This window comes from Aythya fuligula, chromosome 8 (assembly GCF_009819795.1).
Source record: "Aythya fuligula isolate bAytFul2 chromosome 8, bAytFul2.pri, whole genome shotgun sequence".
NCBI classification, from domain to species: Eukaryota; Metazoa; Chordata; class Aves; order Anseriformes; family Anatidae; genus Aythya; species Aythya fuligula.
The window spans coordinates 1,558,186-1,574,615 of record NC_045566.1 but is presented as its reverse complement, the minus strand read 5'-3'; the positions used below and the strand labels follow the sequence as shown (position 1 = coordinate 1,574,615).

The 16,430-nt window shown below is 48.8% G+C and overlaps 1 protein-coding gene across 2 annotated transcripts; it reads right to left on the bottom strand.

Annotated features, from left to right (window-relative positions):
- Positions 1-675: 675 nt before the first annotated feature.
- SERBP1 (SERPINE1 mRNA binding protein 1) lies at positions 676-16,161 on the bottom strand. 2 transcript variants are annotated; one of them, XM_032192136.1, is made up of 10 exons: positions 15,655-16,161; positions 12,831-12,999; positions 11,693-11,830; positions 11,487-11,582; positions 10,844-10,918; positions 8,550-8,727; positions 5,496-5,543; positions 3,089-3,262; positions 2,057-2,095; positions 676-1,185 (listed from the first exon to the last, which is right to left on the bottom strand). In XM_032192136.1, the coding sequence occupies exons 1-10, from the start codon at positions 16,049-16,051 to the stop codon at positions 1,129-1,131; spliced, it is 1,371 nt and encodes a 456-aa protein (XP_032048027.1). In that variant the 5' UTR covers positions 16,052-16,161; the 3' UTR covers positions 676-1,128. The 2 variants fall into 2 exon arrangements, with proteins under 2 accessions (XP_032048027.1, XP_032048029.1); XM_032192138.1 differs by lacking the exon at positions 5,496-5,543 and having other exon boundaries at positions 11,487-11,558; positions 15,655-16,158.
- Positions 16,162-16,430: the final 269 nt, after the last annotated feature.

Genomic DNA, 16,430 nt, shown 5'->3' with positions numbered 1-16,430 from the left:
ATACAGGAGCCAGGACTCCCTCCTGCCACACCAACCTCAGCCCGTGGCTGCTGCTGCTTCAGAACTGCCGCTGCGGGAGCGGTGCTGCGAGCACATCAGATGCTGATGCACTTCTCACTGCTGCTTAATCCCACGGCCCAGCCGTAGTCCAGACAGACTACCCGAGCAGCAGCTACCACCTTCCCCCCCTCCCGGCTCCTAACAGGAAAGGTCACTCATCTGCAGGGTGTTCTCCCAAAGAAAAAGCATAGGTAATTTAAAAACTTCTTTTCTTTTTGCCAACAAAGCATCTTGTTCTGTTGAAGGGACAAGGAGGAGGGAATAGAGGTAAAAAGGGTGAGTGAAAGGTGTAATACATTAACTTTAAAAAACTGTTTAGACCAATTATCCACACATCATCGCTGGATCGATACACAGGTATGCAACTACAAACCAATGTGCTTTGAGTATTTTTCAAGTATCTGGTATCAATTTTGTATAAAGATTTTGCGTCAACAAACTACCGAACAGATGAAAATGACTGCTTCTCCAAGTCTGAAATTAAGCTTAAAACTAAAGTACTCCAGGAGTTAGCACTCCGTACAGCACTACCAGTCTGCCAAATTAAAGGTTCGTGTATTCCAGAAGACCATGGGCTGGTAAAAACCCGCTGAACAGGAATTAAGGAAACAGGACTAGTGTGCAATAATTAAAAACCAGTTTGCAGTTTGGGGGGGAAAACGTCTAAAATCCTGAATTAAAAAACACAAATGAAGTGAAAGCTTTTAACTGGTACACACTGTTCACACCTATATTTCAAGTTTGGAAACGCATATTTTCAAGCAGCAATACAAAAAAGTATCCATGAAGAATGCATAATCTCTGAAAAAATTATGAAAACATCCCTGCTACCATTACATTTCTAAATACAAAACTGACTACCATATTGTTGCTTCTGTGTAGCGAGAGAAGTTCATTTTCAAAACAGATAAAATTCAGTCTTTAGGTGTGAATGGTATGAATGACAGTCTCTTTTTTTCTTTTTTTTTTTTTTTTTGTTTTAAATTTCTTAGTTGTTTAGGATCCTTAAGCATGCAAGCCTCGGAGAGGAAGGCCCGACGAGGGCAGGGTTGGCTTATGACATCCAGTTTAGGACAGAGCTGGGAAAGCCTCTGGGTCATCTACATCAGGAGCAGAAGCACTCGACTGGAAGAGAAACATCGGAGAGTTATTTTATTACCCTCAGCAGCACCAAGCCCTGCCACATCCCTAGCCCCTCGCCCATCACCATGTCCTGCTGTCGGTGCTGCCCACCTACCCCGCAGGCACAGCACCTTGTTTTCTTTTTCCTGAGGAGAAGTTGGCCATGGATATGTTTTTTAATTGAAACCATCTTTAGAGACATTGGAGAAATCAAGTGGGCCACATTTGCACGTGATTATAGCACTAGCTTACATCGTGCTTTTTTTTTTTTCCTCATTCTTCACAAGCTCCCTACACGAAGCAGCAGCACACAACCATCAGCTCTTACTGATGGACACCACTGAAGTGTTACAGACAAGGCCTGCTCACAGCACAGATCGAGTTTCCCACATTTAACGTTCCTCATTCAGAAGCTGGTTGTTAATAAAAAAAATTTGTATCAGTCAGACAGTACCCAGAAATCTCCTCAGTACTTCCCTAGCATTTTTTTTTTTAATTATTGTTCTGTTTTTAAAAGGCTCTGTGCCACACCTGAAAAAACAGCACTGCAATGAAATGCAGAAAGGAAGCACTGGAGAATCACCTTGCATGAAAAACGCGGATAGGAAGAAGAGTGGAAAGAGAATAGTGGAAATTTCTGTAAACTTCTACATTTAACAGGACAGAAATTAAACCATCCCGATAAAACCTGTGTCAGCAGCCACAGGAAGGACTAAGTCCCTGCAGAAGCAGCCAGGCCACAGACTGGCTGCCTCGCTGCGGGGTAGAGCAGAGGGCAGGCCGAGGCAGGCTGCCTGCTGAGGGAGGGGAGCTGCTCCCTGCAGCGGGACGGCCGTGCTCAGGGGTAGGGGAAGCGCCAGCAGCGATCACCAACCTGGTTGGGCGTGTGGATCACGTCAAACTCCTTCACCAACTGGAAGGAAAGGAACACCGTCAGCAGAAAGTTAGCTGCAGGTCTCCAAGTGCTTAACTACTTCATGACAGCAGCCTTGAAGAGGATGCCATGCTAGTGAGACAACTCGGAGCAAAACCCACCCCCGTTTAGGATCAATTCCTTATCATTTTCCTGAACTGATCTTCCTGTGCTGTTATCAGGGGAGATTTTCTAACTGGTACATCTGAAAACTTAAAGAGATGCAGCAAAGAGAAAGCCAGCATCCTGCAAGAGGCAAAAACGAACAAGCCTGGTTTATATGAAAGAAGTCAGGCCACCCAGCATGAACTCATTTCCTAGCAGGCAGCAATTTGAGTAACTGCATTTATGGCAAGTAAGTGACCTGCATTTGGGCAGATCTTTCCCACAGCTGTCCTACAGCCCTTCAGCCCTACACGCTCTCCCCAGGCCCCCTGCAATACTTTTTCTGATCATTTCTTTAGGGCTTTAAGACTAAAGTGAAAAACTCCTGCACACTAGGAAAAATACACCAAGTCCTACTTCTGCATGAATGCCCCTCATTTCCTCAAATTCGAGGCAGAGCACGCTGCCATAAAACTAGTCGCCTTCAGCCTCAAAGGCTCACTGAGTACTCGTGGCCCTGAGTGCATCCAAAATCTCCAGCACACCGTGGTTCTGCTCGGGCACCAACGGGAGTGTCTGACAGTGCTCAGACCCACCCACAGCAGAGTCATTTTTCAGGTTCAGATCCAGCTTTCCAAGAGGGGCCTTTTTTAGCCCAACCTACTCCCCACTCTCCCCCTTTCTGTGTGTCCACTGCTAAAACCCTCCCCCTTTTGCCCTAACAGTAAACTAGTTCAAAGTCAGCTTGCACAAAACACACGTTCTACTTGGTTTTAATGTGCAGCTCAATTCCTGAGTGATTCCCCCAGAAATAAAGACACCCAGGACAGCATGCAAGAGCCCCAGTGACATGTATGCTGCCCTGCAGACGAAGCTGCAGCTACCCACCTTGTCAGTCCTGCCTCCGCGGCTGGCCCTGCCACCACGCCCTCGGCCACCCCGTCCCCCTCGGCCACCGCGTCCGGGGCGGCCAAGGTCTCCAAAGTTGATCTCCAGCTGGGACGTGATGTCGTTGGCGGGCTTACGGAAGTGGTGATCCATTACGGAGTCCTCAGCATGAGCCTGCAACGAGGGGTGTGAGTGAGTGAGAGCAACCACCAAGGAAACGTCTTCAGCTGCAGCTGCACTCTCACCAGAGCAGGGCTGCTACGAACCGAGCGGTACCACAAAGCACACACAGGTCACGTTCTCTGAGTTTAAGCACTCCAACAAAGCCATTTCACATTTTCAGGATACTGAGGGAAAGTCTAGAGCTCCTTCACAGGAACGAGGCCAGGCTCACCTGAGACCAAACTGACTATGGAGCCAAAAAGAGCCCTACTTTCTAGCTTTTCACTTCCTATTCTGAGGAATCTTTGGGTTCTGCCAATTCATTTATTTTTAAGTACTCAGCAATCCATCTCAATTTTGCTCAGCGAGTGGTTTACACTCCATTTGCCTGGCTTTGTGTAAATATTTAAAGCAAGAGAGACCGCAAGGACCCCTTACTGTTTGTAGTAGCCACAACAGGCAGCGAGAAGAGGCACCACCACCCTCCAGATAGCGTAACTGGGGTAACCTGCACATTTCTGCTAAAACAGAGAACTGATCACACAAATCACACCGAGAAAGGACTCCTGTGACTCGTACCACCTCTGCCACGATCAAACAGCCTCTCACAGCTCCTTGTTCCCAACGCATGAAGGATGAGAAACCCGAGCCCAAGAGCAAGGTGTGTGCTGACCGGTTCCACCTAACGCCCTGGGCGCAGCTCGGCAGCACAGCCCTGAGCACAACAAGCACCAGCTATGTTTATTTCTCCTACTTTGCACAGAACGATTTCTCCGTCTGATAAGTCCGGTTTTGGCACTACAAAGACAAACAAAAGGCAGAACTGCCCGCACAGGATCAGGCTGGGTTTATCCTGCTGCCTCTTACAAAGCCCACTCGTGGTGTTTGGCAGCAGCCCTTCCTCCCCTGCAGCCTCCCAGCTCCTGCAGTATCAAGGGTAAGCGCCCTGCAATCAGGGGGGACACCTTTAATTACCATTTGTTGATCCTGCTCAAGGCAGCAGTGGATACAGAGGGGGCTGCAGCCCAAAGGCTGAAAGCTGCTCTCGGAGATGCCTCGGGTCAGCCCCAACACCCCAAAGTCTCTGCCCCCATGGATTTTTTTTTATTTATTAACCCCTTTCCAGGCCCAGCTGTGCCCGTGGCCTCCCCAGCACCCTGCAGAGGAGGGCACAGGGACAGCTCCCACTCCACACTGCTTCATTTCAAACACATCCCATCGGGGTATTTATTCCAGGTAACTGCTGCTCCCTGGCCAATTCCACCAATTCCACTCCCACCCCTGAGAGCTCTTTTCCAAGCCCCAGAAGTCAGCCTCAGCAGGTCCTGTTCAGAGAACCTGGCACGGCACAAGCAGAGCTCTGATACCCCAACGCAGGTGGTGGCAGCTCTGGGGATTGCTGCAGCACCACCTTTTGGCGTGGTTTCACTTCCTCTCTCATTACCTACTGTTTTCACCTGCTGCTTTGGTCCCTGCAAGGTATTAAGATGGTACTTTCAGCTGTCTGGTAGTTCAACGACTTCTTTCTGAGAGGTGGTATCGTATCAGTGCCTTGGTACAGCAGTCCTGTGCGTTTCCTTCCCTACACTGTTACTGCCTGAAAAATTAACTGCAGTCTACCAAAACATTTTTACAATTTCACTTGGATTTAACCACTAAACCCAGCAAGCAGCAGATTTTACATGTAACCTACGGAATTTTTTACCCCGAATAACTCAAGATGATGTAAAACACTAGAAGATGACTTTACACCTCTTCTTTGTTCTCTTCCCGATGTTGGGTGGTAACACACAGTCCCAGACACGCCACAGGACTGCTTATTGTGAATCAGCTTGGGAAGTATTTAATTGGCACGCACTGCAGCTCTCAGTCGTGCTCTGATCTAGTAACTGATAGCTTCCTGAAGGCATCGGGTGCTGCTCGTGTGGGTCCCAGGGAAGGCTGTCGAAAATGTTAAGAACAAGCTGCTAACGGGAAGGGAGCCAAAGCAGAGAGATGGAAAACAGCAACAACAAAACGCAAGAGATTCATGACAGAAGCATTTGTGGTAAGGCTGGAATTCAGCTTCGTTAGGAGCAGAGGTACTAATTACAAGGAGTCCTACGTGGTGCATGGTGAGACAACAGGCATGGACAGAAGAGCTTCGTATTTGCTAGTTTTGTGACTTCGTTGCATCAAAGACCTTCGTTTGAGAAGGGGCTCGGATCAAAACCCACACTGCCAGTTAGATATAAAGGATCAGTACCTCATTCGACTCCAGCTGACTCCCCTGCATTTCTGTCATCGCCTTTGTCTGATGAAAGTTGCGTGTCCACGCCCAAGTGACAAAAGAACAAGGGGAGAAAACAAAAGGGAGAGATGAGACTCAGCTACACACAGAAACAACAGGTAACAAGGTCGCACGAGCTTGGGTACGGGTGGCACTGAGCACTCGGGGCAGCAGAAGGATGAGAGCAAGTTGTGCAGCCAGAAGGAGCAGAGGATGGACTTGTAGGGGGAGACAGACATCTCGGATCAGGAATAAGAAGTTGTTTAATGCAAGCTGCTGGGAGCTCCCCGAGGCACAGAGCTGCAAGAGATGGTGGAGCTGGGGGCTGGCTTTGTTCAGAATAATTCCTGTTAATGGAACAAGGCCTTCTGCACGGCCTGGATTCAAGAGCGACTCCTCTCCGTTTTGAGAGGATGAACTATTTTCCAGAACACGTTTCCCAGCCCTCCATTGTGAGCTCCTCTCTAAGGAAATGATTAGAGCAGCAAGAAAGCCTCAAGTCCCGGAGAAGGGGCCCAGCGCAGCAGATGAACAGAGCAGGAACCGATGTACCACGAGGTGAATTGTTCCAAGGAACTTGCAGCGAACTCTCAAACTGAGATGAGATCTTAAAATTTGTTAACTCCTTCCCATTTTTTTGTTCAGCTGCATCAGCAGAACAAAATACTGAAGACATTACGCCAGCTGCAGAGAAGGAGAAGGATCTCTTACGACGTGACCCAGCCTTCTGGAAGGAGGCTCAGCACACGAGGGCTGCCAGCACATATGGATTTGAAGTAGACAGCAAGAATCTGAGAGGGTATGAGGAGTCCACTGCACGTAACGTGTCACTTTCTAGTAATTGCATGGCAAGGGGGAAAGAGAGGGAAGACCCAAGACACAGCTGAGCATTTCAGCCCTCAGTGAGGAACAGGAGGAGGAGGAGGGCAGCTCTTTCACAAGACTGAGGCAGATGAGCAGCACTAGATCCCCACATGCTTCCTAGGGCGTTCTCCCAGGAGATCTCAAGCTACAAGAACAAGGAAGGTTCTTGCAACACTGAACTCCCAATTTCTCAGAAAAATCTGCTGGTACACATTGCGATTACTCAAGTACAGAAGTTTTGGGGCTGAAACCCAGAATTTACCTATAAACCAAGTCACTTGCACATATCAACACCCTTCTTATCACTGTCACAGAAGCCTTACACCAACCTCACCTCAAGACTCAAAGGGATGTCCAAGAAGACGGAGAGCAAGAGCAGTGGATGATGAGGAGGCTTTGTTCCTAACTTCTCATCATTCCACCCTCTCAAACTCTTCACAAGAGAACTGCAGCCAAAGCTTTGCTAACACCTGTGTTTCAAGAACTGTCCTGCTCTAAAACTCGCAGAAGAACACACGCTGTCTCCCAGGGGATCAGCGAACAATGAATTACTGCAGTGGGCAGGGACGTTTGCTGGATAGAATCTGGAAGCTTCTAGATTTGGAGGCACTTTTCTTGGTTTCTCACTTCTGTGCTTATGCAGCAAGGAACAGTTAGCTTAGGCAAGTGTTAAACATACCCAATTCATTCATACCAGAGTAAATTAACTGGATAAACCTCAAAAAGAACAACCTAATTACTAAAGTAATTTGATTACTCCTTCTCCTTATCTATTAACTGATTTATTTTTTGGATGGAGTTTTGCAGCTTGTAACTACCCAAGAACACAACCATCTTCTTACCCTATCATATGTTTGTACGTTTAAGGAAATACTGCGTGCCACTAACTGAACATCACACACAGCTGCTCCAGAGACTGGAGCTGGGAGGAATTTCTTGACACTCGCAGGATTCCAGTTTAATACATCCTGGTAAAGTCAGTGAGAACTTCTGTTCAACTTCATTGTCCTAGTACGCAGCAGCATTGAGTCTAGCTCTATTTCAGAGAAAGCAGCGTTTTATGAAGATTTCAAGCACTAAGCAGCTTCAGGAAAATAACAGAACTACTGCACACGGTAGGAAAAGAAAGTGGCATGGTTGTGGCAAACTCATTCTGAGTTCAATGAGATCAGAAATGGAGTTCTCATGGCAAAGTGATGAACAGCGCTTCCCATTGCACACCAGGCCCCAGCTTACAAGAAAAAAGTGACAAGGTGTAAACAGCAGAAATGCACATTGGAAGACCAAGCAGCACATTACACAGTGTTGAGTTACTTCAAAGGGAGTCAAAACCATCTGCTGAACAGAGCCAAAGGCCATCGCAGATATTACAGAGTGTTAAAAGCAAGAGATTAAAAGGTCCTGACAGTTCTGGAACTGAATCCAGCTGCCATCGCCCTGCATTAGGGAACAGAGCTCTCAGCACCTCCCTCCCTCTGAAGTGGGACAGATGTGTCTCTCCTGGGCACGCTCACTATTTAAGAAGGAAATTACACTTTGTAATGACCAAAATGAGTATGTTTGAGAAACTACAGTGTTAAAGTGATTCTGCAGCAACTACGTGCAGTATCGCTGCAGCATACAAACATCATTCACCTGGTGGCTACAGGAACTTCAGAGGCACATGGCCATGGAGTGTTACAGAACCAGAAGCCACAAACTTCAGGCACCGAGGTGGCTGAGGCACCACCAGTATTTATTTCTTCAGTCTGACACAGAGTTTAGCAGGCAGGCAGTCTGCAGGCTGAGTGAGGCTAACAGAAGTGGGAACCCTTTTTAAAAAGCGAGAAAATTTAATTGTGATGAACGAACTTCTGAAGAAATGCTCACCACGGGACAGTCCTTACGACAAGACCCAGCAGCACTGCAGTCTCCACTCGGAGAGGTTAGGTTGTAACACAGCATTTACACATCAGCCCAAGGACATACACCAAACACAAGAACTAACCATCATAAGAGCAGCTACTGCTGCACAGCCTCAACTTTACGATGAGAAATGTTATTCTCACTCGATAAACTTTCAGCAGCAGGTCAGCCTGTTGGAGCAGAGCTTTCCCCTCCAGAAATATGCATCAACAGACAAGCCTAAACAATCTGGACACTAGCAAATATTGAAAATCACTTTACCTCCTCGCTCTTTGACTTGTGAAGAACAAATCCTTTTTTCCATTGCCCATCAGCACCCTCATTTGGTTTACGGATGTTGAACTCAACTTTTGCACGATCCTTACTTTGAATAGCTTTCCATTCGTCCAGGGTCATTTCCTTAGGACCTTCCTCCTTAACTTCTTCAACCTCATTCTCCCTGTGGTAAATTCACGGATACCATGATCATCACTTGGAATTCGTACTCCATACACAGAGAATTCAAAAGCAGTTCCTCATCAGCACCAGATTATAATAACCATTTCCATTGTTATAAAAAAAGCATTGAAACGTGTGTATTTATCTAAAACCCAATTCCCCCTCTCTCACTGATGCTGTCTGTTCTCCATATTAATTGCAATTTGCTTTCCAACGTGGGAGCCCACCTTCTCCAACAGACTGTAACAAGTTTCTCAACCTTTTCAAGACCTTCCTCACATTTCAAGTTGGACAGTGCGATGGAGCTTGTTCTTACCGTAATTCTCAGAACTTTATTTTTAATAATCAGCTTCCTTTATTCCAAGACAGTTATTAACATCCCAGGTAACCAATTTTTTACTCTCAGCTAACTTGACAAAGCAAGCGCACACAACTCAGTGACTTGAGATGTATCACCTCATTGTAAATCCTCTCCAGCTCCTGCCAAAGAGCTATTTTTAAGTAAAACACAGCCACCATGTTCAGTAACAGATCGTGTTCCAGCTATACAGGCAGTCAATCCTCTCATCATTCTTCTGCGTGCTTATGCAACTCCATTTGATTTACGAGGTATTTTGACATTACAGAAGGGTAGTGTCACATGTGCAGCACAAACATCACAAAAGCATCAACTTAGAAGAAAAGGTTTTTCTGCAGCCATTAATTTTGATGTAATAACAAAGAGGTTTTGCATCAAAATTACTCTATTTCAGATTTTTCGCATTCCACAGAACAGAATCATTTTTTTTTAAATGTTACATATTCAAAAGCATGCTTATTGCTCGGTGCAAAGACACTACTCCTTGGTATTCCCCCTATTTTCATCCAGTAAAACCTCCCACAGTTCTACTGAAATATTTAAATTAGCGATCCAGAATAGACAAACTGGAAATTAACCCGTGTGAAGATGCTTGTAAATGTAACTGTTGGATTGCAGCAGAAGTGGTATACTTGAAACCACAAAGAACACGCATTTTCTGCAGATCTGAGGAAGAAAAAAACTCATCAGAACTTTGCAGATGGCTGATCTGCACAAGGACGGGCTGGTATCTGTTGAAGCACCAGGACACTACTACTAAAGACCCAGAAAATACTGCATACACAGCTAATTTCGTAGATCCAGATTTTTAACACTTTTTTTTTCCAGGACTAGCTAGTTTGTATTTTCTGACCAATGCTGAAGCTGTAGTTGCTTAAAAATTCTTGGGCTCCTTCTATTTACAGGACAACTTTACCCTTGGACACCCAGAACCTCAGAGAAATGACAGCATTTAGTGATGTAATTAAAAGTAATCACTTAATCTCTACTGAGCAGTTGTCTCCCCTTTACCACTAACTGAGGAAATCAAGCTACAGATGACTGCACACTAAAAATTGTGGGCAAACAAGTATTTAATATACCCATTTGCCATTTTCTTTTGAATGCACCATAGAACACGCATTAAAATACTGCACTTCCCTAAAAAATGGTATTCCACCAAATGAAGTTCAGGTCCCACAGCTGACCACTCTGCTTCTCTGAAGTTATTTGATTCACCCAGTCACTGGCTTCTTCTTTAACAGTGTCCAAGTGAAATGAGAAGCAACTTCACTTCTCAGCTGCCCAGAAGCCAGTGAATGGAAGAGTGAGATACATCCCTGCTTCCACAACACCAGCCACACTGTCTCAACCGTTGTTGTGAAAAGCTAAGTTAAAAGAGTTGCCTTTCACTGTCAGAAGAATATCCTATCCCCTCTGCTTGGTTGTTCTAAGTAGTTATGAGCGTGGTTGCTTTTGGATTTGGTACTTGCACTTGCAATCCTGAGATCCTAAGCATATTACAACTGATTATTAATAACTAAATCTGAAAGTGACCTAAGAGCTTGTATGACATTAACAGAAAGTTCAAGATAACTTCTACAGATGTAGATTATTTTTTTAGGAGACAGGTTTTCAGCTAGATTGTGATTCTGGATCTACTGAAGGACATAATCTGAATGTTGTAAAAGCAGAAGTAGGAAAATGATCAGAAGTTAAAGGCAAATCATCGATACCTTTGAAGCAATCAAAGAACATCTGGAAAGAGGGGGCTACTCACTTATTTTCAGAGTCAGCAGGCGGATGTTCCTCTCCCTCTGGCGTTTCCTCAGTTACAGCCGACTGATCCAACTCGCTGTAATCACATTTTTTAAATTTAAAGTTCATCCCTACTTCAAACTATGCAAGACGAATGACTAGGTTCTATAGGACATAGTTCTTTTTAAAGAAGAGTAGGCTGTGTCTATTTCATTAAAAATTGCTGCCCTCCCCACCGGTACAATTCTGTCTTCCATCTTCCCTTGTTTTTCCCCACTGAGAAGCTCCCATTCTGAACGCCTCCCATTATACCTTGAGACACTAAAGGCATCTAGACATTGACAACATTGTTTTCTCTGCAATACTTGGAGAAAAGTATGCTTAACGTGATAAAAAAGCTGTGAAAACTCAGCTGTTCTTAGTAAAAGAAGTACAAGACAGCCCCCATTCCAAACTTCAAAAAAAAATCCCCATTTTAGAAGTCGAAGCCATCTCATCCATTACTAAATTTGTAATTTTCTGAATTCTGCAAAGGCTTCTTTACTAGTTTACCAAAAATTAGCAAAACCAAAGGCAAAAAAGCAGCCTTGGTTTACGTTTTGCAAGGTGTAGCAATTCGGATTTATTAACACAGTGCTAATTCTGAGGAATTAGTGATTACTAACGTTAGCTCATCTTTGACGGTTCCCCAGTTGTGTGATCCACTGCCACCACGCTTGTCCTCATGCTTCAGGCCGCTGAAATGTGAATGTGAAACAGAACTAACAAAACTGAGTTAACATCATAGTGTCCAGATACAGGAATTCAAAGGCAAACTTAAAAACATAATTACTGTAAAGAACAGCCAAAGAAGCAGTAGAGGAAGACTTACGATCTATCGCTGCCACTATGTCTGTCAAATTCACGCTTGCCACGAGAGTCAAACCCATCTCCTCTGCCCATGCCACGGCCACGGCCACGTCCTCTTCCAAGTCCACCACGTCCACGCATAGGTCGGTCAAGAATGGGTCTAGATGGAACAGGCAAACTGCAGTACTTCACCACCAGGAGTTTGTGACACAGCTCTTAAGGTTTTCTTTTTTTCTCTAGCAAGGATTTTATTAACTTCTCCTTTGATAATTATTTTTGTGCTTATGTCAGGACTCTCAACTTCTAAGGAAAAATTGCCTCCCTGCGTGGCGTGGGCTCCCTGGGGGCGGTTGGTGCCCCACGCCTGGAGGGGTGGGGGAGGCGTTTGGGTGATGGCCTCGGGAATGTGATGGCCTGGGGGTGGGCAGGCAGCTGGGCTGCAGGGTCTTTGGGGGGCCCTTCCAAAGGGACTCATTTTATGTGCAGTTCAACACCAAACCCACGTGCAGTCTGCATTGTACAATCTGGAAGAAACACTCTTCTGGGTTACTACTTGCATCTTCTGCCCACTATTCCAACCCAGTGTTTGTGCTGTGTCACACCACTAGCTGATGCCACGATTTCCACTCATCTCACGCTCACCCAAATTTAGAAGTATTTTAGCAGTGACTATCACACGACACTTTGAACACCTGAGCCATAAGATGGCTTCATCACTTCCAGATCTGAAGCCACTGCAGCCAAGGTGTGAACACCTACACAGCCAAACTTGCGCTGGCTTGAAGGCAGCTGTATGGATTTAAGCAACAGCCGTAAGAGCTACACTTGAGCTCCTCTTCTCCTCTCTGAAATGGATTGTGAGGAGTGTGGTGGGTACCCAACTGATTTAAGCCATGCCTCCTGTTAAACCAACAGGATTGTTCACATTACGTGATTCCTGGTCTAGAACTTGAGCCACGTTTGCCAATAAGGTCATGCAAAAGGAAAGAGAGGTGTTTTGTCACAGGCTCTTCTTGTGACTGACAAATCCAATTCCATCTATTAAATTTTGAGTGAAACAGTGGTTTTTTTTTTTTTTTTTTTAAGCTTAGTAGCAGAAGATAGGACAGCCCCGCTCCAGAATATCACAAAGCTCCTCCTCACACAAGAGAAGTTCTTACTTATCAACGGAAAATTCTCCTCCTTCGCCCTTCTCATCAGCAGGTTTATCAAATCGGCGCTCGCGAGGAGGTCGCCGCTCCGGTCTCCTTTCGATGGGCTTGCCTTCCCCCTGCTGCTGCTGCTGCTGTTGCTGCTGCTGGTCAGGCCTCCTGCCAATGCGCCTTATCCCTGAAACATCAGGCAAAACACATCAGCAGAATGCGGAGCTGCTCCGGGAGAGATACAGGTTGTAGCACTGTGACCGTAAGCAGGAATTCAAGTTTTTCTTCTAACCCTGTGACCACACAACCACTGGAACAATACCTTTAGAAAAAGGTCACTGCAGACCATTTGACTCTTCTACTCCACGTTTTTAGGCAATCAAGCTGCATTTCGTACAAGCGTACGCTCTTATAGTGCTGCAGAAACCAAGACCTGTCAGAGCACACACACGTTAGGGACCTGTGGTAAGCGGCCAGCCTGCAGAGGGGCGAGAGAAGTTTTGGTTTTCCCTGAAGGGCACTTGGGCGCTTCTCAGGCAGCCCCTGGGCTTCTCCTTTGGTAGGCACCAAAGGGTCAGCAACTTCACTGCAACTACGTCCCTGTGACAGCCGCCTTGCTTCATCCTAACGCGTGCTGCCCGGAGATATTTGTGGCCAGCAGGAGTACCCAGGCAAGGCACCCTGAGGAGCGGCGAGCCCCCTACAAAAGGGGCTGCTCACTGCGTGGAGCGCTGCCCCACACTGCCCCACGTGCTCCAACACACTCCCTTTGGGCTGTGAGAGGGCTCTCGCACAGCTTTCTTCTCCACTCGCCTCCCGACAGGCCTGTTCCACAGCTCTTCCTGCAGAGCACTGCCACTCACCCCTCTCGTTATACTGCCCTATTTCCAAAACGTTTGGGGAAGAAAATCCTCCCCAAACCGCCACCCACTCCGGCTGCCTCGAGAAGCGCGAGCTATCTTTTAAATTTTAAAAAAAGCCACTTTTTAATATTCTCCAAGAGAGAAGTTCCTGCCTAACAAGCAATGCCGTGTTGGGTGGGGCCCCAGAAGTTGCAGCTGTAATGATATCCAAGCCAACACACCCAGATGAACAATGTCTTCCTCACCTTACAAGCTGTACTTAGCATGAAGTTTGCATGACGTGCGCTGCTTTTAGGGAGCCCTCGCTCCCCGAGGAACACGGGGGGGTTAAATTTACCCTGAGAAGAGCTCTGGAGCTGAGAGGGACCATTTGATTCGGAGGCACAGGCTAGCAAGGGAAGCCAGCAGGCCGGTGGCAGACGGGAGGCATGCTGCAGAACTGGAATGAACAATCCACAGCTTTCAAATTTCAAGCTCTGCACTCACAAAAACCTGCTTCCAGGGGAGCCTCACCAAAGCAAGGGATCTTCTTGTGAGTAGCACAAAACTTTGAACTGGTATCTCACTAGCCAAATCATCCACACCTCTCCAGAGCAGGGCAGTAGTTTGGACAGAAATATATTCACTCAGAAACAAACCCTGGCACTGCCATGGCACCCAGCACCCTGCCAGATGTGACCACTGTCTCCTACAGCAAGCAGAAATTTTCAATCCGGAAAGTGAGTCTTCACTCCAGCGCTCCGGACACACTGCTGCAGAAGCAGGTCTGATTTTCTCCGTTTCATTGCTATAATAAGCCCCAAAATGCTATTTTTTTCCTCCGTAATGCAGTGTTTGCTCTTGAAAGTAAACACGAGAGCTGGGAGGTAAATATGAACAACTCGTCCTAGCAAAAAAAACCAAGCCCTCGCGTTCTGTTGTGTCGGCCAAAAACACTGCCCATGTTTCAGGCTTGCCTCACGAGGGCTAACGCCATTAATCTGCATCTGACTAACATTTACAGAGGACGCAGGCTTAGTAAATTGCCACTTGGGACAAATTACTGCATTCCTCACGGGAAAAAAGCTCTCGAGTGTCACGCTTTAAAGTACAAAACATCCACAGGCAGCGAGTGCTGCAACACAGCTCCCAACTTCTGCTTGTTGCAGAGCCGTTTGGGGTTTTTTTACAGGTATTGCTTTGCACAGGAACGCGTTTTTACGCCGTATTAGAAAAGTTAAGGCGTGGTGGGGGCCGTTTGGCACTGTGGGAAGGGCAAAAGCGGCACCGCGCTTCCACGCAGCCCCACGTTCTGGGCTGGGGGCATTTCTGTGAAGATCAGGGGAGTGAACTGCAGTTAGAAAATCAGCTCCTCGCTCGCACACCGAGTTTTCCCCAGGCTCTGGCACAGCCCGAGGGCCCCAGCAGCTCGCTGGGCGCCGCGGCCGCGCTGCCCGCCACGGGAGCACGTGGAGGGCCGACACCTACCGCTTGTCACGCAGCGCCCTGTCACAGCCCTCGCTGCACCCTGGCTGTATTTATTTACTCTATTTACACTCTGATTGCTTTTCTTTTACACGGAGTGAAGGCAGAACCCCTTGGCCCACCTGTCCAGAGAGGCCTGCTGGCTTCGCAGAGCCGTGTGGGGCGCACAGAGCCCACCCCCACCCCCGTGGCCGCACAGCATTTTGCAGGGGACCTTCTTTAGGGCGTGCTGAGCCCCGTCCCGAGCCGTGCCCCCAGCCCCGAGCCCAGCCCCAGCCCCAACCCCAGCCCCGGCTCCATTTTGGGCGCCTCGCGGGCGGCCACGTGCGGCGGCCCCGCGGGGCTCCAGAGGCCGGGCCCTGCCCCAGCAGGTGCCGAGAGAGCCCCGCTCCCAGCCCCACTCCCCCAGGGGGGGCCTCCAGCAGGACCCCAACCCCCAAAATAACAAAAAAACACCCCAAAACCCGCAGCCCCTTTGTGCTGGGCCCTCCCTCCCCCCCCACGTCCCCGCTCACCCTCCTTGCGCAGCGGGGCTCCGGGCTGCCCGCTCCCCTCCTCACGGCGGTCGGCGGCGCCCCCGGCCGAGGCGGCGAAGGGGGGCAGCGGGTTCTTGCGCTCCTTCTGCGACTCCCGGCGCAGCTGCTTGGCCGCGCTGCCGGCTCCCCCACCGGCTCCCGCCTGGCCCGGGCCTCCGCCGCCACCTCCAGCTCCGCCGCCCGCGGAGCCGCTCTGGGCCCCGGCCGGGCCCCCTCGGGCCCCTCCGCCCCCTTGGTGGCCGCCGCCGCCGCCGCTCTCTTTCCGCCGCGTCTCGGCCGCCCGCAGCACCTCGAAGGGGTCGGACTCGTCATCGAAGAGCTGGTCGAAGCGGTTGGTGACGACGCAGCCGAAGCCCTCCTGCAGGTGTCCGGGCATGATGGGGCCCCGTCGGCGGGATCCTGCTGCGATGCTGCCGGGCCCCCCCCCCCCCCTTCTCTCCGCGCCCTGCCGCCTGCCGCACAAGATGGCCGGCCCCGAGCAGACGCGCTTCTCTTCCGGCGCCCGGCCGCATCCGGGCACCTCACCCCCGCGCGGGGACTCACGGGACTTGGAGGCGGCCCGAGCCCGCCGCCGCCCGCGCCCGCCCGCTGGACTACAACTCCCGGCGTGCCCCGCGCCGCCTTTAATGGGGAGGGGGGGTAAAAAAAGGGGGGGGGGGTGTCATGGCGGTGCCCCCCCCACACACACACACCGAGGTCGCCTCAGGGAGGGCGGTGGTGAGGGGGCTCCGCGCGCAGCCCCCAGCCCCAGCCCC